Source organism: Gigantopelta aegis, chromosome 4 (genome assembly GCF_016097555.1).
Source record: "Gigantopelta aegis isolate Gae_Host chromosome 4, Gae_host_genome, whole genome shotgun sequence".
Lineage (NCBI taxonomy): Eukaryota > Metazoa > Mollusca > Gastropoda > Neomphalida > Peltospiridae > Gigantopelta > Gigantopelta aegis.
The window spans coordinates 51,627,063-51,652,759 of record NC_054702.1 but is presented as its reverse complement, the minus strand read 5'-3'; the positions used below and the strand labels follow the sequence as shown (position 1 = coordinate 51,652,759).

The window sequence follows — 25,697 nt, the reverse complement described above, 5'->3', positions numbered from 1 at the left end:
TATGACACCAGTATACGTGTTTGTGTGTTATACAACACTGGACAACCTACAGTGTATTCGGATCGAATTATAAATTGAACTTTGAACTTCATTGACAAATCGCGCAATTTTCCTTGTCAACAACAAGCGAGTGCGATATAAAGAAATTTATATAAAAGTTCCTTGTTGTGATGTGGTGTTTTCTTCAGCTGTATACTTTAGACATAGTTATTAATTGGGACTGGACCTTAAATTCTCTAAGACCCTGAGAAGAACGTCTCTAACTCGGCTACGGTTATCCATATCTGACGGGGTCTCTCCGAAATACAATTGTTCGTGATACACGCTACTACTTTTACAAACGCGAGCAACTGTGGACACGAGAGTTCCTTCTTGTTTAGGCAGGGCGCCCCGTTACAATATATTACTGTCACTAGTATCAGGTTTATAAGGCTTAAACTACATGTTTATTTAATGATGCAGATGTTTAAAGCGTTGTACGTGTTTACAATGAATGCATTCTGTCAGTAGGAGGTTCGAATCCCTGACCTTAATGCATAAAAGGTAATCTACACCTAGAACGATAGCGTGACGTCACAGTCGGGTAAGGATTAAGTTGAGATAAGAGGTGTCTGTTACATCTGTGAACTCCCACGACATGCGCTTGTGTCTTTCTTGAAAAGAAGCGAGGATGTTGGTATATTGTATACTCCTTTGTAGTATATTATCAGGTATTTATCATTTCTACATGCAAATAACTCGTTATAAATATTTAAAATACTGGTCTTAGATGCACGTGTAGTAATCTACAGACAATTTTATACACAAGATGTATGACATTTTACATTACTTTTCTAAAACTGTATCATTAAACAAATCATGGCAGTGGTCATGAACAGTAGGTTACAGGCGTGGTCAAAGCATTGCAGATTGCACATGAGTCAGATTGTTTACTCACAACTTGTGTCGTGTGAAGATAAATGGAAATTACTAAATTGGTTGACTTTTAAAACTTTTTTTGTTTTGTTATGCTGACTAAGCAGAATACCTGCCTAAAAGCTGCATGGAGCACGTGAAACATCAGCAGTATATTAAACAGCCACTGGCCAGATTTTTATATGCATGCATGATAACTAATTAATATGCAAATGCTTGCACAACGCTACATGTCAGGTAGAGGAATGGAGGTCGGAGTGTGTGCACCAATGCAAGCGTTGATTAGACCATTAATTAAGGTAGAACAATGCATAGTAACCACTTCAATATATATGGAAAACTGTGCGAGACACGTGATCTTGGTATAAATGGAATGGTGGGTTTTGTTGTTGTTTTTTTGAGGGGAGGAATCAGTACAACACACGAGTCGCTTTGTGAGAAGATTAGATTATGGCTGACTCAGTACATTCATTTATAGTTATTTTCGTGCTTATATCGAATATATCGAACTAAGGTTCCAGCACACTGTCCTGTGCACATTCCTCAGCTATCTGACCAGGGGCCTAATTCACTAAACTCTCGCAACTTTGCGATATCGCAGTGCAATGCTAAAAGACTTGCAAAGAGGATGCTTTGTTGTCTAGCAGAGCCTAAGAGAGCTTTGTGAAGGCCCCTGCTTGTTCAGGACACAGGGTTAGTGGTTAGTGACAGAGAAGTCCGTTAAATTCGCTCTGGGTACCGGTATGTGAACTCAGTATCTACCAACCTTAAGTCCACTGACTTAACCAACACACACCAGAAACCAACATTTGTTTTTCATTTGGTGGACGTCAAATTGTTTGTTAAAAATAGGCCCGAGTTGATTGATTTTTTTTCTGCTAGAGCATGCTGGAACATTTTATTATGTCAGGCTCAAGTCACCTATTGTGATCCGTTTCGTTGTCCATCGTAAACTTTTCACATTATTGACATCGGCTCCAAAACTACGTGACCAATTTCAACCAAATTCAGTGGGAAGCTTCCTTGTTCCACGTAGAAACAAACTGATGAATTTAGTTATTCTGGTCTCCCAGGGGCCTGATTGAGGGCCCAAAAGTGGAAACTTATGCCAATTTAAAATATCTTCTTCTCTACCTCCTAAAATGCTATAACCGATCAGACCAAATTCACAAATTTATTTTTCCACGAGTCGAGGCTTGGCATTTATGGAAGAAGAGATTTCTAAAAATGGTCTTATTTTTTCCCCTTTATGGCCCAAGCCCTCAGGATCCCAGAAATGGAAACGGGATGGGAAGGTCAGAATGACCAAATTCACAATTTTCGTTATTCATGTGCCAAAGAAGCTTCCCTCCAAATTTAATTGGAAATGGTTAGTCATTAGATATACTAGCATGCCTGGTATTATAAAAAGAAGAGATTCTACTATGTTCTATCATATTTTACCACATCTTCCAGCAGCTGTATCGGAGATCCGATTCGCCTCCTACTATGGAAGTCACATGGTCTTACAACGAGCACCAAACAGAGCCGTAGTGTGGGGAACCGCGTCCAAGATCGGCGACACCGTCACGGTGGCCGTCAGCGGTCAAGGTCACCAAACAACGAAGGTCGTCAAAAACCCGGAAGGGTCAGGCGGCTTTTGGAAGGCGACTCTCCCGGCCATTTCTGAAAAGGGACCATTTTCTGTGACGGTGACGTCCAGCGAGGGACAGCAGAGTTTAGATGACGTTTTGTTCGGGGATGTCTGGATCTGCTCAGGACAGAGTAACATGGATTTTTCCATGAGTCAGGTACAAATTAAAATGTTTAGTGTAACGCAGTTTAATAGCCGTTGCTAAACAAATGCTAGAATGGAGGGTGGGTTATAACTCGGTCTGTAACAAAAACGTTTGCCTGATCAAGTATTTTGGTGGAAGGATATATATTTTTTTAATGTAATTTTCAAAGACACAACAGGTTCCCGGAATTACGGCAACAAAGAGAAATAACATGCAGTTTGCTTTGTCTCTTTAAACATCTTTTGTATTTAATAATTTTGATATTTAAAATCATATCCCTATTTAAACACACAACCACGACACTGTGTGTGATTACCATAATGCATATTGACATTTATCGGATTTAATTTTTCTATGACTTGTTATTTTATATATATAACAGATATTGGACAGCAAAGCAGAAATAGCCAAAACGTTGACATTTAAAGATATTAGAATATTTAGAGCGTCAAAAGTAGAATCCAAGACACCTTACGAAGATCTTCACGGAATAGCCACTAAGTGGACAGCTCCTACGAACGGTAGTGCATTTGGGTTTGATGTAAATACACACACATGGCAGAAACACACTTTCGCACACAAATTATAAATATAAACACACACATACACACGACACACACACACACACACACACACACACACACACATGTATATATAATAATATTATACAAATATATGGTTAGATAGATAGACAGACAGACAGACAGATAGATTCATTTGTTCCTCCTTTTTTTTTTCGTTTGTATGTTAATTTTGTTTTGTGTTGGTGGTGTTGTTGGTTTTTTCTTCTAATGTGAATTTTTTTTTTTAATTATTATTTATTAATGTTTTTTCGTTTGTTTTTTTGTAGAAAGTATACCAAGCTTCTCTGCTGTTTGCTTCCTGTTTGCTGAAAACGTCTACCCTCATCTGAACTATCCAATCGGGCTGGTCCAGTCATCGTGGGGCGGCACACCCATACAGGCGTGGTCTTCACCAGATGCTATTCGCAAATGCCCGTCACAACAAACCGAGTATGTATGTGTATGTGTGTTTGTGTGTGTGTGTGTGTGTGTGTATGTGTGTATATATGTGTGTGTGTGTGTATGTGTGTGTATGCGTGTCTGTTTGTGTGTGTGTGTGTGTGTGTGTGTGCGCGCACGCATGTTTGTTAGTGTGTGTGTTTGTTTGTTTGTGTGTGTGTCTGTCTGTGTGTGTGTGTGTGTGTGTGTGTGTGTGTGTGTGTGTGTGTGTGTGTGTGTGTGTGTGTGTGTGTTTGTGTTTGTGTTAATGTTCGACGTAATTGTATGCATGCATGTGTATGTGTGTTTGTGTGTAGATGTTCCTGAGTGGTTTATGTCTGTGTCTGGATAAATATAAATGAACTATTAAATATAATATACGGTGTCTATAAAACAATATCTTATATGCTGGAGGTTTATTTTATGTTTTTAAATGCCGTCTCTGAACTCCATAGTGTGTGCTTGTCACAGTATAAAACTTGGTTGAGTTTCGCTGGAGTTACCCTGGTGACCCTAGTGTTCTCTGAACTCCATAGTGTGTGCTTGTCACAGTATAGAGTTGGTTGAGTTTCGTTGTAGTTCCCCTGGTGACCCTAATGTTCTCTGAACTCCACAATGTGTGCCTGTCACGGTATAAAGTTGGTTGAGTTTCGTTGTAGTTACCCTGGTGACCCTAGTGTTCTCTGAACTCCATAGTGTGTGCTTGTCACAGTATACAGTTGGTTGAGTTTTGTTGTAGTTCCCCTGGTGACCTTGCGTTCTCTGGACTCCATAGTGTGTGCTTGTCACAGTATACAGTTAGTTAGAGTTTCGTTGTAGTTCCCCTGGTGACCCTAGTGTTCTCTGAACTCCACAATGTGTGCTTGTCACGGTATAAAGTTGGTTGAGTTTCGTTGCAGTTCTCCTGGTGACCCTAGTGTTCTCTGAACTCCATAGTGTGTGCTTGTCACAGTATACAGTTGGTTGAGTTTTGTTGTAGTTCCCCTGGTGACCCTAGTGTTCTCTGAACTCCATAGTGTGTGCCTCTCACAGTATACAGTTGGATGAGTTTTGTTGTAGTTCTCCTGGTGACCCTAGTGTTCTCTGAACTCCATAGTGTGTGCTTGTCACATTATACAGTTGGTTGAGTTTTGTTGTAGTTCTCCTGGTGACCCTAGTGTTCTCTGAACTCCATAGTGTGTGCTTGTCACATTATACAGTTGGTTGAGTTTTGTTGTAGTTCCCCTGGTGACCTTGCGTTCTCTGGACTCCATAGTGTGTGCGTGTCACAGTATACAGTTAGTTAGAGTTTCGTTGTAGTTCCCCTGGTGACCCTAGTGTTCTCTGAACTCCACAATGTGTGCTTGTCACGGTATAAAGTTGGTTGAGTTTCGTTGCAGTTCTCCTGGTGACCCTAGTGTTCTCTGAACTCCATAGTGTGTGCTTGTCACAGTATAAAGTTGGTCGACTTCCGTTGTAGTTACCCTGGTGACCCTAGTGTTCTCTGAACTCCACAGTGTGTGCTTGTCACAGTATAGAGTTGGTTGAGTTTCGTTGTAGTTCCCCTGGTGACCCTAGTGTTCTCGGAACTCCATAGTGTGTTCCTCTCACAGTATACAGTTGGATGAGTTTTGTAGTTCTCCTGGTGACCCTAGCGTTCTCTGAACTCCATAGTGTGTGCTTGTCACAGTATAGAGTTGGTTGAGTTTCGTTGTAGTTCCCCTGGTGACCCTAGTGTTCTCTGAACTCCATAGTGTGTGCCTCTCACAGTATACAGTTGGATGAGTTTTGTTGTAGTTCTCCTGGTGACCCTAGTGTTCTCTGAACTCCATAGTGTGTGCTTGTCACAGTATACAGTTGGTTGAGTTTCGTTGTAGTTACCCTGGTGACCCTAGTGTTCTCTGAACTCCATAGTGTGTGCTTGTCACAGTATACAGTTGGTTGAGTTTTGTTGTAGTTCCCCTGGTGACCCTAGTGTTCTCTGAACTCCATAGTGTGTGCTTGTCACAGTATACAGTTGGTTGAGTTTCGTTGTAGTTACCCTGGTGACCCTAGTGTTCTCTGAACTCGATAGTGTGTGCTTGTCACAGTATACAGTTGGTTGAGTTTTGTTGTAGTTCCCCTGGTGACCCTAGTGTTCTCTGAACTCCATAGTGTGTGCTTGTCACAGTATAGAGTCGGTTGAGTTTCGTTGTAGTTACCCTGGTGACCCTAGTGTTCTCTGAACTCCATAGTGTGTGCTTTTCACAGTATACAGTGGGTTGAGTTTCGTTGTAGTTCCCCTGGTGACCCTAGTGTTCTCTGAACTCCATAGTGTGTGCTTGTCACAGTATACAGTTGGTTGAGTTTTGTTGTAGTTCCCCTGGTGACCCTAGTGTTCTCTGAACTCCATAGTGTGTGCCTCTCACAGTATACAGTTGGATGAGTTTTGTTGTAGTTCTCCTGGTGACCCTAGTGTTCTCTGAACTCCATAGTGTGTGCTTGTCACATTATACAGTTGGTTGAGTTTTGTTGTAGTTCTCCTGGTGACCCTAGTGTTCTCTGAACTCCATAGTGTGTGCTTGTCACATTATACAGTTGGTTGAGTTTTGTTGTAGTTCTCCTGGTGACCCTAGTGTTCTCTGGACTCCATAGTGTGTGCTTGTCACATTATACAGTTGGTTGAGTTTTGTTGTAGTTCTCCTGGTGACCCTAGCGTTCTCTGGAATGCCATGATGAACCCTCTCAAGCGAATGACAATATACGGCGCACTTTGGTACCAAGGTAAATCTTCATCCATTCGTATACTTACCTTTGTTTGTCACCCAAGAACCGGTCTTTGACGTGCTGGATTATTGTAAAACATTCATTCATTCATTCATTCATTCATTCGTTCATTATTTATTCGTTCATTCATCCATCATCCATCATCCATCCATCCATCCATCCATCCATCTATTCATGCATTCAGGTTTTAAAACATGATATCTGTTTTGATTTCTGTGACATACTTCTTTTATTGTTTTATTAAACATTTCAGCTTAGAAAACATCTTATAAGAGTCATGTTACTATTGTGCTGTCTTTTAATCATATGAATTGTATATGTTGTCATTCTTAAAGGTTCATAACATGTATTAATTAAAATATTCACCGAATTATTTACAATGTACAGTCATGGAAAAGAACCAAATATGAATAATTAAGGAAACACTTTTTGTATCATCTCTGGACCTTATTTTAAATTTATTTATTTATTTATTTATTTCATAGCTACGACTGATAGCCATTGATTTGTCTGTTATTTATTTTCTCAGAACATTTTACTCTTTTCTATATTTTATATCTAGGTGAAGCCAACGCTGGTAGCGAAGCGTCTGCCGAGTTGTATGCGTGTCAGTTCCCGGCCATGATAAATGACTGGAGGTCTAAATTCAACAAGGCTACTGACGGAGAAACATCTCAACATTTTCCATTTGGATTTGTACAGGTTACCGTTGTTACTTTGCACCAAAGAGATGTGGATGGGGCGGGATTTAGCTCAGTCGGTAGATCACTCGCCTAAGGTGCTTGCGTCGTAGGATCGAATCGCCTCAGTGGACCCACTCTCGGATTGAGGTTTTTCCGTCCCAGTCAGTGCACTATGACTGGTATATTAAGGCGAATATAGCACACATTATTCTTATCTAGTAAAACAGTTTAAAAGTAATAGGCCTACTATAAGATATAAGATTTATAGGATATTAAACGAGCTTCCGTTTCGTATCATCTTTATGTCCCGAGTGAAATAATTCTCAATTATCACGAGCTTTAGCGAGTGGCAATGAAAATTATTTCACGAGGGACATAAACATGATACGAAATGGTAGCGAGGTTAATATCCTATTTATTACCCATAATCGATCTTTATATCGTTCAACTCGTTTAGTTGATGATCCGGTAAGGTTGTAGCGCGCCAGTCGATGATGTCACCGTGTGACATCAAAGTGTTACGCCCCACTTGAAGTTATAGTGGGGCATAACACTTTGATATGTACCAAGATGTTTTTAACCATATGGGTAATAAATAACATAATGTTTTGTGTTGATTATTTGGTGCAGTATTGTTTCATGTTTACAATAGCACCATATAGTTTCCACTGTTTGTCTTGTTCAAGATTTTATATTGCTGACATGCTTCATTTCGTCGTATTGATAACTTTAGAAAAGTGCTAATGTACTGGGGTGTTGTGAAATATTTATTCAATTCAGTTCTATTCAGTATTTCCACCGCCGATAGACGTTTAGCCGACAGACGGTTAGAAACATGAGGATTATATTTAGGATCAAGATTGACTTTAGGGTTAAGTTGGAAAAACATAACTTTATACACATAATTGTATTAACTGATACGACATGAGATTATTAACATTGAAAGGGTTAGGGTTGGGGAGGTTTAGATCAGCTTTGCTTTTTCATGCTCATATACCACTAAAGTTTCGAGCATGTCCGTCTCGGGGCCTGTCTCTGAATAGCCAGTGACTTGCTCCGGGACAGATAAAATTAATGGGACAATTTTGAAATTTATATCCAAAAATTAAATAGTGGGCCTTTAAAAATTTTATGCGCATCTCTAATTAATAATTTAAAAATTCTACTCATTAAATTTGGTCGCTAGATTAGATCGGGCGGTCAAAAAGAAATGAGATAGATAGATAACTAGTCTAACGTGTTCGTGCACCACCAGGGCCTCGAACACGCTGATCCCGAGTCCGACCTCTGACAAGATCGGTGGCTTGACTCGGGATGGGGAGGGAGTTAGTAGAATAAATAAAAATTTTAAAAAGAAGTTACGAGCCAAAAATAAAAAGAATTGACTGCTCGGCCGAATATTTATATAATTTGGAGCATTTTAGAAGGACAGTCCAAAAATAAATAAGAGAAAGAAGAAAGGATCGGACTATTTAATAATATTTCGACATAAAATTTTGAAAGGAGGTCTAAAAGTTTAAATTCCGATCTATATGTCCTGAGAAAGGTTGACGCCTACGGCGAGCTGATGAGGGGTCCGGTGGCTTGTCCGTGTCTGGCTGGATGGCAGGTGTAGTGGCCTTGCGCTTCGCCGCAGCAACAATAACAGGGTCCCTTGCCAGCTCAACGGGAGCGGTCGGTAAAGTTGGCATATGCACCGGAGCAGGCATGGAAGTCGACGCAGGAGGCGGTGGCGGCGACTGAGCCATAGCGGTGTTCAGTAGGCCTGCCGTAGCGTCCAAGGTGGTCTCCGCTGGTAGCGTCGTCCTCCTTTTCGGCGAAGTTGTAGTGGGGGGGGGGGGGGGGGGGGGGGGGGGGGGGGCGACGTAGACGGAACCGCCGCTGGCGGTTGAGCCGCCCGCTTTGGTCCCTCCTATTTCGTTCGAGAAACGTTTTGTCGTTAGCGTTAAGAAACGGACTGTTCGCCACGAGCAAACCGAACGTTGGCTAACGTCATTGAAAAGTGACTCGCGTTAAACAAAAATGGCTGCCAAATGTTTTGATTTTGGCTTTTTACACAAAACTGTTGAAAATGCTTAGTATACCCATTTAGGAACTAATTAGATGTGCTCTGAACAAATTAAAATGCGTATATTATTGGAATTTAAAACAAATAAATGTCATTATATCGACTATTTATAAATGTTTTGTTGATAACATTTCCCCTGTTTTATTACCTTGGTAACCGTTTAATGAATTAAACTCGTTTTGTTTCGTGCATTAAATTCTAAATGGATGCATTTTTTGTTTTTTGAAAGGTACTAATTATTTCAAGATCTTATTTGTACTGTCAGCGAACTATTTGACAATAATACAAAGTTAAGCATTTTTGTTGTTTTGGTCAGCCAGTTTGGAAAACGTTTGCACATTAAAATATCGTTGCACAGACCACGAAGACGCCCGTCGCGAACGTTTCGTTACGCTCGCATTAAGAAAATAAGGCAGCCTGTTGGCGAAAGGTCTCTCTGTGAAACATCTGTCGGCGAAAAGATCAGCTGGGCACAAGGTTCATCTCTGTACCTTTTACTGTAATAAGCAATGATCTTGTTTCTCTAATATCCTTCAGCTCGCTCCATGGGAAAAAGATCCAACAAAGGTGGGCGGATTTCCCGCTTTGCGTTGGTCCCAGACGGTTAAACATGGTTATGTTCCAAACAACAAAATGGCCGACACGTTCATGGCGGTGGCGATGGACCTTCCAGACTTCGATTCACCGTACGGATCGTAGGTATTCAAGGGTGCTATAAGACAAAACAAATCACATAGATGAAAATACTAATTATGCAACTGTTCTCCCTCCCTCCCTCCTCCCCCCCCTCTCTCTCTCTCTCTCTCTCTCTCTCTCTCTCTCTCTCTCTCTCTCTATATATATATATATATATATATATATATATATATATATATATATATACATACATAGACACACACACACACACACACACACACACACACACACACACACACACACACACACACACACACACACATACGTACATACATATATACGTACATATTGTCGCGTGAGAGCTAAAAGGTCGTAAGTGACAGATACAACCTAAAACGTCTTTTTGCATATTTGGAATCGCCATCCCCGATTACATATTGTCATAAAAAATCTTAGCTGTGTCCCTAATTGCATCGCTTATACAGAAGGATTTAAATGGTCGTAAGTGAATCACAGATACCAATTTGCACAAAAATAGACGTAACTGACACATACGATTTTCCTCCGATTTGCTTGCTGTCCATTATGTGAACACGACTGGTCGTATGTGGTAGATACACCCTTTCTAAATACAGTTCGTTATATAATTATGTCTGACATAGGTCGTATGTGCCAAATACGACCCATATGCATTCTTTGTTATCGCTTTGTGATAGAAATTACAAATGCGAAGTACAATAGAGCATACATTATGCCAATATTTTTATATGCTTGAATACTAAAAACAATAGGACTTTCGTCGTTGTAAGAGCCCGGTCTAATATGGGGGAAAAATGATACTGCATGCAACGAACCTTTTGGCAATAGACAAGAATCGTGTCTGTATATATAAATAGGAATTGCAGTAACATTAATGTTTGTATGGTTTGCTATTTTATGTGCATCATAATTGTAATAATAAACATGTTTTTGTGAATTTTCTTGAAAAACAAATATCTATTTTGAAGTTTTTGTAATCGAAGCAAAGTTTCCAACATGTAATTTGTATCTGTAGATACAATTTTAATTCATAATAATGTTGTATGTGGCATATACGACCAAAGTGCAAGCATAATTACACTGATATTGGATGTATTTAATTGTATGTTCCGGTGATCAAGTTCCGTCTTTCAGCTGCCTTTGGAGATCTATAGGATTGCCCTACATGTAGGTATTATGGATTAACAATATTGCACATACAAACGCAATTGTAAGTTATCCAGGACAAAGTCCAGTAACAGAAGACAGTGTAATCAGACGTAAGGTTAAAAGGCGAATAAAGTGAATGTGGACTCAACATAAACGATAGCATGATCTTTGAATTTTGATTAACTTTACAGTCAACGAATATTTGCAACAGAATGTTGAACGTGAACATGACACAACACACACACACACACACACACACACACACACACACACACACACACACACACACACACACACACACAGACAGACATACACACACACGCACACACACACACCTAAACATTAGCACAACATAGCACAACATAGCACGCACAACAGAAGCTGAACATGACATAGCATACACAACAGAACTTGGCACATCAATGACAACAAGACCTGAACGTGACATAGCACTTGCGACAGTTTATTTGTTTGTTTTGTTTAACGAGACCACTAGAGCACATTAATTAATCATCGGCTATTGGATGTCAAACATTTGGTAATTATGACTCGTAGTCATCAGAGGAAACCCGCTACATTTTTCCTAATGCAGCAAGGTATATTTTATATGCACTTCCCCATAGACAGGACGGCACATACCACGGCTCTTATCCAGTCACTTGCGACAGAACCTGAATATGACATAGCTCTCACAACAGAACCTGAACATAACAGAGAACTCACAACAAAACCTGAACATGACGTGGCACACACATCATAATCCGAACGTGACATAGTACACACAACAGAACCTGAAGAAGAACATGACAGAACACACATACAACATACCATGATCATGACGTAGCACACACACACAACAGAACTCGAACATGACATATCACTCACAACAGACCCAGCACAGACAACAGAAACCGGAGGATTGATCAGTTAACACTCAATAAAACACGGAGAGAACACTGCACGTAACATAGTCTGGAGATATTACTGAACACACATCATACATAACCTGGAGAGATCTCTGAACACAGTAGAACCTGAAGAGATGACTGAACACGATAGAACCTGGAGAGATGACTGAACACACAACAGAACCTGGATAGATCACCGAACACACAACAGAACCTGGAGAGACCACTGGACACACAGCAGAACCTGGAGAGATTAGTGAACACACATCATAACCTGGAGAGATCACTGAACACACAATATAACCTGGAGAGATCACTGGACACACAACAGAACCCGGAGAGATCACCAAATGCACAACAAAACCAAGAGTGTGCACTGAACACACAACAGAACCCGGAGAGTACACCCAACGCACAGCAAAAGCTGTAGGGGTTATTGTTCACTCAGTATAACCTGGAGAGAATCTTGCATACTCAACAGGTGGACATGGTATAGTGTTAACTACTTCTGGATTTGATATTCAGTACACACCCTCATTGGAAATGTAAACCCTATATCCTTTGGATGAGCTTCACTTGAACCCGGTGCATCCAAAACCAATAAGCTGCTAAACATAGTTTCTTCATTAAGGATACCAACTTCAGTTTGCTTAACTATTCTGATTTGTCTGTTGCATTAGCTGATAAACCAGGTATTCTTGAAACTAGTGAAGTACACCCTGAGGCAGAAGAACCAAGAACTATCTGCAAAAGGATTCCCGTGGCTCAAAGAGCACGGAAATAACACTGCACACAACATTACATCAGCTTTTCTGATGACTCATCAGGAACGAATACTTGCCTAGAAAAAGAGGTTTTGTATGGACAAGTCGTCTGATTCTGATGCACCATCATCAAACAACGAACATGGAGCACTACCACCACAGTATTTCTGCCAGAAAGAAATGTTTGGTTATGGTCTATGGAATTGAATGCAACGACAGTCAGCAGGGGTATGGAGGGGAGGGGGGGGGGGGGGGTCCTCCCTCAGAAAGAAAATGGGTTACGTTTAGGGTTAGGATTAAGAAAATCATACAGTAATGATAAGAGTAATTAATTTTGTCAAAAAGTTAACTTTAAAAAAAAATCTGCACAAAAATTTGGGTATGGCACCATACCTTTTTACCCTCTGGCAGAAACCCTGCACCAGACTTAGTCACACAAAATCAGGGGTGGGTAAAAAAACACCAAGGATTTCACGAGTCAAAGTAGTTTGATTTTATTTATCTTATTATTATTAACAAAAGTAAAATAACTTTTTTCACGTAATATTTTGTTTAAGCGGTGATTTTATTAATACGTACTTCTACTTGTATTATCTCGATTTTCTAAAAATGAATTTTTATGCACTTACGTCCTTCTGGCTCTCACGTGACGATATATATATATATATATATATATATATATATATATATATATATATATATATATATATATATATATATATATATATATATATTATATAGATATATGTGCATCACTTATTTATCATTCAATTTATTTAATAAAAAATGTTTTCTTAATCAAGTTGGATATACCAAGAAGCGAGGATCCCTTACTATGCTGTTTCGGCAATTAATTGTGCTGAATTGTAGAAACTTACAATATCATATCCTATAAACATACAATATGGTATATCTTCGCGAATATGCATATTTAGATGGTGAACTTCTACAACTAGCAAGTCGTGTTTGTTGTTTTTAATTTGCCAGTTCCTTCCTTTTGTTTAAGAATCCATCCACGGGACAAGCAAGATGTGGCCTATCGGTTAGCTTTATCGGGACGTGCAGTGGCATATTCTCAAAGTGTGCAGTTTCAGGGACCATTTCCGAGCAGCTTTGAGGACCAGAAAGAAAAAAACTACTTAAAAATCATTTACGATCATTCTCCCATTGAAATAAAGAACAGACAAGGGTTTGAGGTACGCTTTTATAGAGTCACTTCACCATTCATTCGTTTCTTCTATTTATTTATTTATTTATTTAGTAATCCAAAAGCATTTTAAAATTTATTTATTTATTTAGTGATCCAACAGCATTTTTAAATTTATTTATTAACTCTCTGAACATTTATGTTGGTCCACTGTATCAAGTTTTGTATAAGAGAGACCGTTTTATTTAACAGCCCTAGAATGGAGCTTGATTATTTATGAGTCACCATTAAAGGTAGCACTATACCAATTAATTTCCGGCTGGGTCGAAGTTCGAGGTGCACCGAACTTTTGATAGAGAAGTTAACACCACAAGTCTTGTGATTGGTTATAAATGTGAGTGTGTTGGTTGTAAAAAAAATAAGTTTCATCTGGGCTAAAAATGTATACAATTTTAATTAATCTAGTACCACTGTGTCAAGTAGCCTTGTGCTTGGAACATGTATGGCGTACATGTAAAAAAAAGTACTAAAATTTTGTGAGAAACTATGGGTGTTGTAAAAACATCTGGTTATACCGAAAATGAGCCATGAAAGGTACCATTTTCTGCAGTTAATACTTTGAGGTAGGGGTTGTAGTACTGATATTTATGGGTCATAGTTTGGTTGATATATTGCATATAGTGTTTTTAAACACAAACGTTAACATGGTCGCCTATGGGATTTGAATTGATATAGTCCAACCTAAAGAGATGGCGCGGGACGTAGCCCAATGGTAAATCGTTTGTCTGATACGCGATCGCGTTACTAGGCCCACTGGGCTATTTCTCGTTCCATAACAGTTACTGGTGTAACAAAGTTCGTCATATGGACTACCCTGTCTGTGGGGATGCTGCAAATGAAAGATTCCTTGATGATAATCGGAAAGAGTAACCAATTACGTAGCAAAAGCGGGTATTCTCTCTCGTTCTCTGCACGGGCATAGGAAGGTGCCAAAAGGTGTGGGGCACATTCCACATCCGCTTTGCCCCATCCCCCTTCCCCGCTTTCTACACCAGTGTTCTGTGCGGTCCTTACCCATATGACCGTATTTAAAATGCGTCGAGTGCGTTGTTAAATAAAACATCAGAGCCGGTTTATCCAAGTAGCACATGTAGCACGTGTTACGGGCCCCGCGCTTCAAAGGTCCCCGCGATGATGTGTACATTTATATTCCCCAGGTAATTCCCCCCCCCCCCCCCCCCACCCTCCTCTCTCTTCGAGGTGGCTGCAAAATATATATTCTGGGAAGGGGGATTCGCTGTTATTTGTGATACAGGCCCCGCTGATCCTCAAACCGGCTCTGTAAAACATTCTTTCTTCCATTAATGAAATCGTATTATAATATACTGTTCTATCTGTAGGTTTGTTGTGGGGCCAAGAGTACGGATACTTGTGGAGAGAAAGACAAGTGGCATGCTGCGCCGATTGAACATTATGACGATATGACCGTGACGATATCAAGTAGCGCATGCGCAAAGGATTATATAGTCGGACTGAGATACGAATGGAGAACGAGCCCTTGTGAATTCAAAATGTGTTCAGTTTATGGACTTGACACTACGCTTCCCGCTCCACCATTTATTGCCAATAAAATCGCATAATGATCCAGGAAGGGTTTTCATTTATGTACTGAATAAAACGTAGACAAACAGCCATTGCCTGAGATACGAAGGGGTACAGGATCGATCGCCTTTAGTCGACTCGGCCGTTTTGCCGGTCCAACGATTGGTACAATAAAGGCCGTGATGTGTACCATCTTTATGTGGGAAAGTGTATATTATAGATACTCATAAAATAACACAGAATAATGTTTAATAAAATGTAGTGCCGGATTATAAGGGGGCAAAAGGGGCAATTGCCTCGCCCCCCCCCCCCCCAGAGAGCCCCCCCCCCCCCGCCAGAGGCCCTCCCCCCAGACTAAGGACTTCCTTTATAAAAAAAAATAATATATATATATATATATATATATATATATATATATATATATATATATATATATATATATATATAAAATTAGTTAATTTTTCCATGTTGAAGGGCCAACGAACCTGAAATGCCCCGGGCCCCTGCACCTGCCCCCCCCCCCCCCCCCGGCCTAAATCCGGCCCTGATAATATAAAATGATCTTCACAATATATGTGAATACAACACATACCATATATGAACATACTATTATCGTGTAGGATAGCAACACCCACCCCACACCCATGCATAGAATAATATTTAATAATTTAAAATAATCTTCAACATATAGTAAACTGAATGCATTACCCACAATATATGAAAATAATATTTTATATCCTCAAGTCCAAAACCTGCCAAAACAGACGCACAAGGCAATTCTGCCACACCATCATTCGAACGATGAAACCATGGAACGTTAAATGCTAGCATTCAGAACCGAAACTGCATTAGACTGTGGTAAACTCATGTTTTTCAAAGGTATCAGTATTCTTCCTTAGTGGTGAAACTAACTGTGAAATACCACAAGATTATCTCAGATGTAGTCTATGTCTATCAGTATTTACGTCTTAAATGGACTTAACAACTTTAAACATCGCATAATATTTCTGTCTCAAAATGTTTTTGTCATCAAGCAACATTTCTGAATGTATAATAAGCTGCAAATTTGTCCCATACTCCACAACTCAAATATTGTAATATCAGGCCTGGTGCCTATAAACCCTTTAGAGTCTAGATTCGAGACTCTGAGCCACTAATATTATGACAACGCCACACAAAATGTATGCGCGTGACGTCATTTGAAATTCAGTCTGAACACTAAAAGTTTTATACGTACGGGCTCTGATCTGGATATGAGTAAATGGTTATATTTAAAACAATAACAACACTCAGAACCCAGTATTAACAATAGTCTGACCCGTCCTAAACAGTCACTTCTTGACACTGTGCAGGACTTCTTACGACCTCAGGACAAACTACGAACACACTTGCAGTACAGAAATGAATAGTCTAAGCGAGGAACAGAACGTTTCAGTTAGAAGAACTGTTCATTATTTTAGAGGGTCGTGTGCCTTTGTTTCCATCAAGCAGTCGGGCAGATCAGAGAACACTTAGATACACAAACAGATAGTTTAGTAAAGTTTCAACTCAGTACAACAGAATAAAATGCACTCCTTCACAAATCTCTTTTAAGCATACCCGCATCCTCATTGCATTTCTTTTTGCACTGCACTGAGAGATCTCAAATTTGCAAGAGCTTAAGGTTACACACCACCATTAATTACTCCATGCAGTTCAATATAATTTCTATGTCAATTAATGGTCCCTATGCCTGACCACCGCCTCGTGTTGCTGTTATACAAGTGGCACTGTACCACTTGCAAAGTTGTTATCAGTTAGTACTATATATAACACGTTACTTCAAACCAATGGGTTATTTAAATACTACAGAGGTCAACCTACGTGTAATCAGCAAAAAAAGATTTCAAAAAGCATATCAGAATTTTGTAGTATTTTTTTTATGAGGAACTATTTCCTAAACCGGACTCCAAGTAACGACACGACAAATGGTGATGTGTTGTCTTAAGTAATTAATTAGGCATCTAGTTTTAATCACACGACACCTCTTCAAATAACGACTGTTTGACCCCAAATACTACGGATAATTATAATCAATGACGAACGCTGCGTAGAAATCTGATAAGAAATAATCCAGATGTAAGGATGGTTTATGACTAGTATTAAAAGATGATGTCACTGACAAATAGAAAATAAGATAGCTTGGTATTTTACGGCCGGGACGTTTTCTAATAATAGCTTTAAAGTATAGAATGGTTTATACAGTTAGGGTTCTTCACTTTAATACCAGAACACTTCCAGTCAATGTGCATGCCATTAAAAATACCAAACTCCACATTTTAACCTGAGTCAAATCCAAAGTTGGTATATGTAACACACCATTTCTCTTAGTATAACGATTTCTTCCGATATGTAAAATAAATTTTATATATATATGCATCATTAGATTAATGTTCTAACAATTTAACTTTGTTAGTAATATAGTCAGTTGTACTACACACACGTTTAATGGCTTAAGGGTTCTTTTGTTACTCGCTAAAGGTTTTTATCAGATATTGTCGAATTAACCAGGTCAGATTAGTTTATATAACTGGGACAAAAGAATCGGCTCATTATCTGGACTTACTCTTAACCAATCACCTAAACGACAAGTCGGTTTTTAACAAAGGCGTATAAGTGACTGATGTCGGTCTTATTTTTACTCTTGTGTCAAGTTTCTGGTAAATTGTTTTACTTTTCAGTTATATTTGCAGTAATATTTATCTCAACTAAAATCATGTTTAGCATATACTGTGAACTGAAGCCAGTACATATGTAGTGTCAAATTATGTGTGTCGTTCTTATAACCAACTGTTGCTTCTCATAAAATTGATACCATCGACTTACTGTTTCATAAGATTCGGTAGTAAAAAAACAAAACTGCCAGCATATCCAAAGTTGCATGTCTGTATAAAACAAAGACCAGAGGATTTTATACACATTGCTTTGATAATTCTGGTGATAATAATATACTGGGGTCGTATTTTGTTATGATAGGAAGAATGTTGTAAATTAATTTTGTAGTCATGCTAAATGCATACGATTCTTGTGTGCGTGATTGTAGTTACTAAACACACACACACACACACACACACACAGCGAGAGAGAGAGAGAGAGAGAGAGAGAGGGAGAGAGAGAGAGAGAGAGAGAGAGAGAGAGAGAGAGAGAGAGAGAGAGAGAGAGAGAGAGAGGAGAGAGAGAGAGAGAGAGAGAGAGAGAGAGAGAGATGATAAAAGAGATACATACATAGATGGGCAGACGGATAAATAGATAGACAGATAAATAGATAGATAGATAGATAGATAGATAGATAGACAGACAGACAGATGGATGGACAGACAGACATACAGATGGATATATATATATATATAATATATATAGATATAGATAGATGGACAGACGGAGAATGGACAGATGGATGGACAGGATATGGATGGATAGATAGATAGATAGACAGATAGATAGATATATAGATAATGGAGATATATAGACAGACAGACAGATTGACAGACAGACAGACAGACATGGAGAAACAGACGTGTATGTAGATATACAGATAGATAGATAGATAGATAGATAGATAGATAGACAGATAGACAGAAAAATAGATATATAGATGGATGGATGGATATATAGACAGACAGACAGTTTTGCAAATATTTATCAAATAATAAAACATGAAAGTGGGCTTTTTAAAAATACCAAATGATATGTATTGTTTCGTCTTTCCAGCTTCTTTTGCAGTGCTTAAGTTTGCTTCCTACTATGCCGACCACATGGTTTTGCAGCGTGGCCCCCAGAAGGCCATCATTTGGGGAACTGCTGACACGGTAGGCGAGAGGGTCACCGTAACAATCCATGGGCACGGACACGTCACAACTCACGTCACCAAACACCCCTCCAAGTCAGGGGGAATATGGAAGGTCAAACTTCCGGCCATTACTGCACATGGTCCGTTTACGGTGTTGGCTAAATCTAGTGAAGGGGAAGCAACTCTGCATGATGTGCTGTTTGGTGATGTCTGGGTCTGCTCTGGACAAAGTAACATGGAATTTTCTATGTATAATGTAAGACTGATATCAAGCAACAATTATGTTTTACATATTTTTCTCTTTAATTTAAAATAGTAAATTTTTAGGGGAAAAACCCCAAGTAAAACCTTTCCATCTGTGTCGAGAAAGATAAAACTCCATTTACGGTTTTATAAAGAAAGAAAGAAAGAAAGAAATGTTTTATTTAACGACGCACTCAACATATTTTATTTACGGTTATATGGCGTCAGACATATGGTTAAGGACCACACATATTTTGAGAGGAAACCCGCTGTCGCCACTACATGGGCTACTCTTTCCGATTAGCAGCAAGGGATATTTTATTTGCGCTTCCCACAGGCAGGACAGCATAAACCATGACCTTTGTTGAACCAGTTATGGATCGCTGGTCGGTGCAAGTGGTTTACACCTACCCACTGAGCCTTGCGGAGCACTCACTCAGGGTTTGGAGTCGGTGTCTGGATTAAAAATCCCATGCCTCGACTGGGATCCGAACCCAGTACCTACCAGCCTGTAGACCGATGGCCTAACCACTATGCCACCGAGGCCGGTTTTCGGTTTTATAGCCAAGCAAATATATAATTTGAAGATAACGATAAATAAGTGAATACTTTCGAATAAATAAAATGTTTCTGCTGCATTTTAAAATCAACTGTCACCACAGTTAAAGATTCTCGGTTTTGTTAGCCAGTATATCTGTCAGGTTATTTATTAGGTTATTTATTATGACATTATAAGTTTCAAAAAGCCCAGAATAATGATAAATGTATTGAACAGTTGTTAGGAATATTATGTTTCATGATGAATTAACCTTGTTTTACAGTACAGATGATATTCCAATAATTTCATAAACATGCTACTTTATTATATATTTAATCTTCAGATTTTCAATGCCAGTGCAGAAATGGCCACTGCATCATCGTTTAAAAACATTAGAATTTTCAAGGCTAAGAAATCTCAGTCGCCCACGCCTTATCAGGACCTAAGTAGCATCGCCATCCAGTGGTCACTGCCAACAAAACGTACGTAAACACGAACATATTTTAAATATAAAACACTACACGGACAAATAGGCCTACATTTAAAATGACCTTTAGCCGAATTATTTTCAATTTGGTTTGGACAAAATAATAAATTCGTATGTACGAAATTATTTTAGACAAAAATGTATAAAGAATAGTCCCTAAAGTCCATTTAAGGGTGTATACTACCAAATCAAATTCCATAGACAATAGTAACATATCTGGCTAAAACTCCTACCTGCAGCGTATCAGTCGACATAAACGCCACGGATATAAATATTACCACACCTCACCCTTAAAGTGAATCAGAAAAAATGGGGGGTCAAGCTGCTCATTTCTGAGATAATGGGTAGCGTCTATAAATACACTAGTTCCGCACAAAATTCGAGTACTTTTTTTACAAGTACCCCATACATGTTTCAAGCACAAGGCTACTTAACACGGTGGTACTAGATGAAATAAAATTGTATACATTTTTTTTTGCTCAGATGAAACTATTTCTTTTTACAACCAAAACACATTTATCACCAATCACAGGACTTGTGGTGTTCACTTCTCTATCAAAAGGTTTAGTACAACCTTAAGCGGGTCTTTGTGAGTTTAAGTTACATCTTCTTCTTTCGTTTACTTGTTTGTTTCCTGTTTCTTATCTCTTTTACGTCTTATTCTTCAACTGTTTCTACGTTTTTGCCGTTGCTAGTTCGCTAATTAATCTTGTTATTTTTAAAGGATCTTTGCCAAATTTCTCCGCCGTCTGCATGCTATATGCCGAGTACCTGTACCCCCACCTGAACTACCCGATCGGTCTCGTCGACACAGACTGGGGTGGCACTCCCATCGAGGCGTGGTCGTCACCGGAAGCACTCAACGCATGTTCTCATATTCACAAAAGGTATTAGTTCTAAATTAGAAGACAGTTTTGGTACAATTTAAACTGAAGTTAAAATCCCCATTATTTCTTCTTCTGGTCAATCCACCATGACTGGTATATTAAAGATTGTGGTATGTGCTATCCTGTCTGTGGGATGGTGCATATAAAAGACCCCTTACTATTAATGGACGAATGTAGCAGGTATCTTCTCTAAGACTATATGTCAAAAATTGCCAAATGTTTGACATTCAATAGCTGATGATTAATAAACCAACGTGCTCTAGTGATGTCGTTAAACAACACACAAAAAACTTTTGGAGTTTAGATCAACTTCACAAATATACCAATAGACTACAATATATATATATATATATATATTGAAATAACTAATTATCTCAGCAGATATATTATACAGTTTCGTTTGAAATACATGTACATGCAAATGTGTAAAATTAAATTTATTAAACAAATATGTCTGAAAACCTCAACTGAAAGCACAATTTACCATATTTCAAAAGCCTTTTTATGTATGGCATTTTGTGGAACGTGATTTTAGCACTCTTCTATCAATGATGATGCATTTGGTATTAAGGTTACATTACAAACTGAAGCTTAGAAAAAAATATACAAATATTCCAATAAAATTATATTGAAATAACTAACATATTAGCATTTTTATTAAGCAGTTTGTTTCAAATACATGTAAACCTGCAAATGTGAATAATTCTATGTCTGATTACAGGGGTCCGTTTGTGCATACCGTGTTATGGAATGCTATGGTTAGCCCTTTGCTACCGATGACGATATACGGTGCCATTTGGTATCAGGGTAAGTTCAAATTTGATTTGTTGATGTAATCCACGAACCTAGAACGTATATATTGACATTTCTTTTATTCCTCTATCTCTTAAAATCAACCACAAATCTTTAGAAGTTTTCCAGGACTAATTATTGATTATGGAAACCATCTTCAACATAATCCCCCCCCCAAAAAAAAAACACAAAAAAAACAACACAAAAAAAACACACACCCCCAAAAAAAACACAAAAAAAACACACAAAAAACACAAAAAACCCCACCAACAACAACAACAAAACAAACGAATTGGTAACGCTTTCTGTTGGTTGGTCCTCTATCAACTCCAATTATCGTTTACGTCAATATTTTAATAACAAAAATTCAATAGCATTACAAATATTGTCATTATTATACATTGTATTTACATTTATTGTTATTATTATGTTTATAGTAGTTTTCTTGTTGTTGTTATTATTATTTAATTATAATTAATAAAAATTTCAAATTAACCTGTATTTACCTTTATTTATTTTTAAAAATATAATTATGTATATGCAATTACGCTCATCACTAGGAGAATCTAATGCTCATGTCGAGGCTGAAGCAAACCGATATGCCTGCAAATTCCCCGAAATGATAAACGACTGGAGGAAACGGTTCAACGAAGCATCACTTGGAGAAACGAGAGCCGACTTCCCGTTTGGCTTCGTACAGGTAAGAAATGACAATGAGCTGACAAAACTGGTTACTTCTCACTTTTGCTAATTCTGTCATCATGGCCATATTCTTGAATAGTAGCAGGACATGCATCTTAAGCGTTCAGCTTTCATAGATTTACACCAGTATTAAATAACAAACGAAAAAAATATGTCAAAAGCGGGTGCAAGGGGTTTTGTTTTGTTTTTAGGTGAGGGCGCAATTTGTAACAAATGAACCTAACTTAACTTGATATGTACATAGGTAATATTACCCAGAAACACCCAGCCCACCATTATAGTCATTCCTGTTAAGTTTATTTTTTTGCTCACCAACAATTTTATTCATTCACTTTATTCATTCACTTTATTCATATTAAGTTTGGTTATCTTCGTACTTATATCCAGTTAAGAATATACACTCATCATCTACCTGACCAAGGCAATACGTTAGTTGCTAGTGGTTACTTATAGAGAGAAATGCGTAAACCTTGTTGTGGGTGGGAGCCGGTAACAGAATGCGAACTTAGAATGAATTAATGTTTAACGACACCCCAGCACGAAAAATACATCGGCTATTGGGTGTCAAACTATGGTAATGGAAACAAACAAGGTGATGATCAACATCAACAGAAAAATTCAAGATATAAATAAAAACAGTGTAAAGAACTGTGCAAAAATACAAATACAAATATCACAGATAAGATACTGACTTTTACTCTAAACTTCAATTTGTGCTGTATTGGCCATTCTCAAAGAGAATGTTACACCCCTGCACCACGGTGCGGTTACAGCACGCGCAGGGAATGCGAACTTAGTACCCAACAGCCTTAATTAAATCCGATGGCTTAACAACTACACTATCTATGCCGGGACTAACATATTACATCTCCATCAGTAAAACAGATCCTTTATATATATTCGTCGATTAAACAACGGATTTTCCAGTGAGGGCAGCGTTGAGATATAATGAGCTTTTGTAAACATATTTTAATGTGTCATTGTTTTGGATTGACGTTTATTTCAGCTTGCTGCCAACAGTGACAATCTTGCCAACTTTGGCGCGTTTCCCGCCTTACGGTGGGCGCAGACAGCCAAGTATGGGTTTGTTCCAAACAAAATAATGCCAAACACTTTCATGTCGGTTGCCATGGACCTTCCCGATCCACACGCCCCGTATGGAACGTAAGCAGTTTTTTTGTTTGTTTTAAATAATAATTCAATAGTACAGGTACCGATACGTATGTGTATTTTACGAGTCAAATACCGTGTATGACATATTAAATACAAACACTTTCATGTCCGTTTGAATGGACCTTCCTGATCCGCATGCCCTTTATAGAACGTAAGAAGTTTAAAAACATTTCACTAATACAGTTATGTATGTGTGTTTTACGAGCCAAACACTGTGTATGATATATTAAATACAAGTTTATTTCATAAAGTATTACACAACACGTATAGTAACATAAAAATACAAAAACAATACAGGTTATAAATAATGAACAGTCAATGACTACGAACGTGTAAGCTCACTGAAGAAAACCGATAAAGGTACATAAAGAATACTGAACGACGAATTATTAAAGAAGTGACTTGATACCCTGCATAGAATCTGCATCTGACCAAAACAATCAACAAACAAACAAAACAAAACAAAAAACACAACAATTAGCTCTTTATTTAACTCTGAACAACAATATTAACCCAAATTAATTACTTAATTAGTGTGTTACGTAGACCGATCTATCTAATATACAATTAGTGCAGGGAGTTGTGTTGTTTTGTATAGGATCCATCCCCGAGACAAACAAGATGTCGCCCGTAGACTGGTTCTGAGTGGTTTATCTGTGGCTTATGGAATAAAAGGCATCGACTCCCAGGGACCATTCCCTACAGCGTTTACTGCGCACAAGGTCCACCACACCCTCCACATCGAATACGACAACGGCAATATTCCAATAGATGTTCGAAACAACACCGGTTTCGAAGTGAGTGTATTATGAAGTTGTGCAGTTCAGAATGTTCATATTATTTGTTTGTCTTGACTTTGGTGTAAATCAATTAACTATAATGTTCATGTATTTTGTTAAACGACTTAAGTGCATTTGATTTGTATATATATATATATATATAAATTTGGCGGTGGGGGGGGGGGGGGGGGGTATTACTTTTTTTTAAAACCAAACCTCTTAAGTGCATCGGTTCTTTTTGTTTTTGTTTGTTGGGTTGTTGTTGTTGTTTTTGTTTGTTTTTGTTTTTGTTTTTGTTGTTTGTTTTTTTTTTTTGGGGGGGGGGGTCATCACAATGTTTGAAGTCAAACCACTTTCTTTTATGTGTTTAGTTTTCACTTTATTCTAGTATATTAAAGTCAAACCATTCACGGTTAATGTGTGTTTCGTCTTCACTTTGTTTTGCAGGTTTGTTGCTCTGCCCAATCCATCCCATGCGGAGACCACGACCCCTGGGTGGCAGCACCAGTCACCAAACATGACACGACGTCTGTGACGCTGACCACATCGGCTTGCCATCAGCACGTCTTCGGAGTGAGATACGCGTGGAGGGCCACCCCGTGTGAATTTAAAAAATGTTCTGTCTACGGTCGTGACAACGACCTCCCAGCACCTCCTTTCAAAGAGGTTGCTGCATTTTAAGTTAGTAAACACTGAACCCGTATAAAGCAATTTTCTGCTATGGATATTGGTTTGACTGTACCGATGCACAACTGATTTTTAAAAAATCTTATTGCTATAAAACTGCATAAAATTGCTATGAGTTATCACATTTATAAGTTTGAAAAATGTC

The 25,697-nt window shown here is 38.5% G+C and overlaps 2 protein-coding genes across 3 annotated transcripts; both read left to right on the top strand.

The window, feature by feature from the left end:
* The first annotated feature begins 206 nt into the window (after positions 1-206).
* Positions 207-15,480, top strand: LOC121370700 (sialate O-acetylesterase-like). Of its 2 annotated transcripts, none has more exons than XM_041496113.1 (9): positions 207-710; positions 2,374-2,705; positions 3,076-3,214; positions 3,544-3,706; positions 6,351-6,436; positions 7,002-7,141; positions 9,728-9,885; positions 13,693-13,882; positions 15,234-15,480. In XM_041496113.1, exons 1-9 carry the CDS (start codon positions 671-673, stop codon positions 15,471-15,473), a joined length of 1,488 nt encoding a protein of 495 aa, XP_041352047.1. In that variant the 5' UTR covers positions 207-670; the 3' UTR covers positions 15,474-15,480. The 2 variants fall into 2 exon arrangements, with proteins under 2 accessions (XP_041352047.1, XP_041352046.1); XM_041496112.1 differs by having other exon boundaries at positions 209-710; positions 2,371-2,705.
* A 3,749-nt stretch (positions 15,481-19,229) lies between these two features.
* LOC121369878 (sialate O-acetylesterase-like) lies at positions 19,230-25,547 on the top strand. The gene is made up of 8 exons (XM_041494955.1): positions 19,230-19,520; positions 20,389-20,527; positions 21,257-21,419; positions 22,141-22,226; positions 22,772-22,911; positions 23,920-24,077; positions 24,685-24,883; positions 25,313-25,547. The coding sequence occupies exons 1-8, from the start codon at positions 19,230-19,232 to the stop codon at positions 25,544-25,546; spliced, it is 1,410 nt and encodes a 469-aa protein (XP_041350889.1). The 3' UTR covers position 25,547.
* Positions 25,548-25,697: the final 150 nt, after the last annotated feature.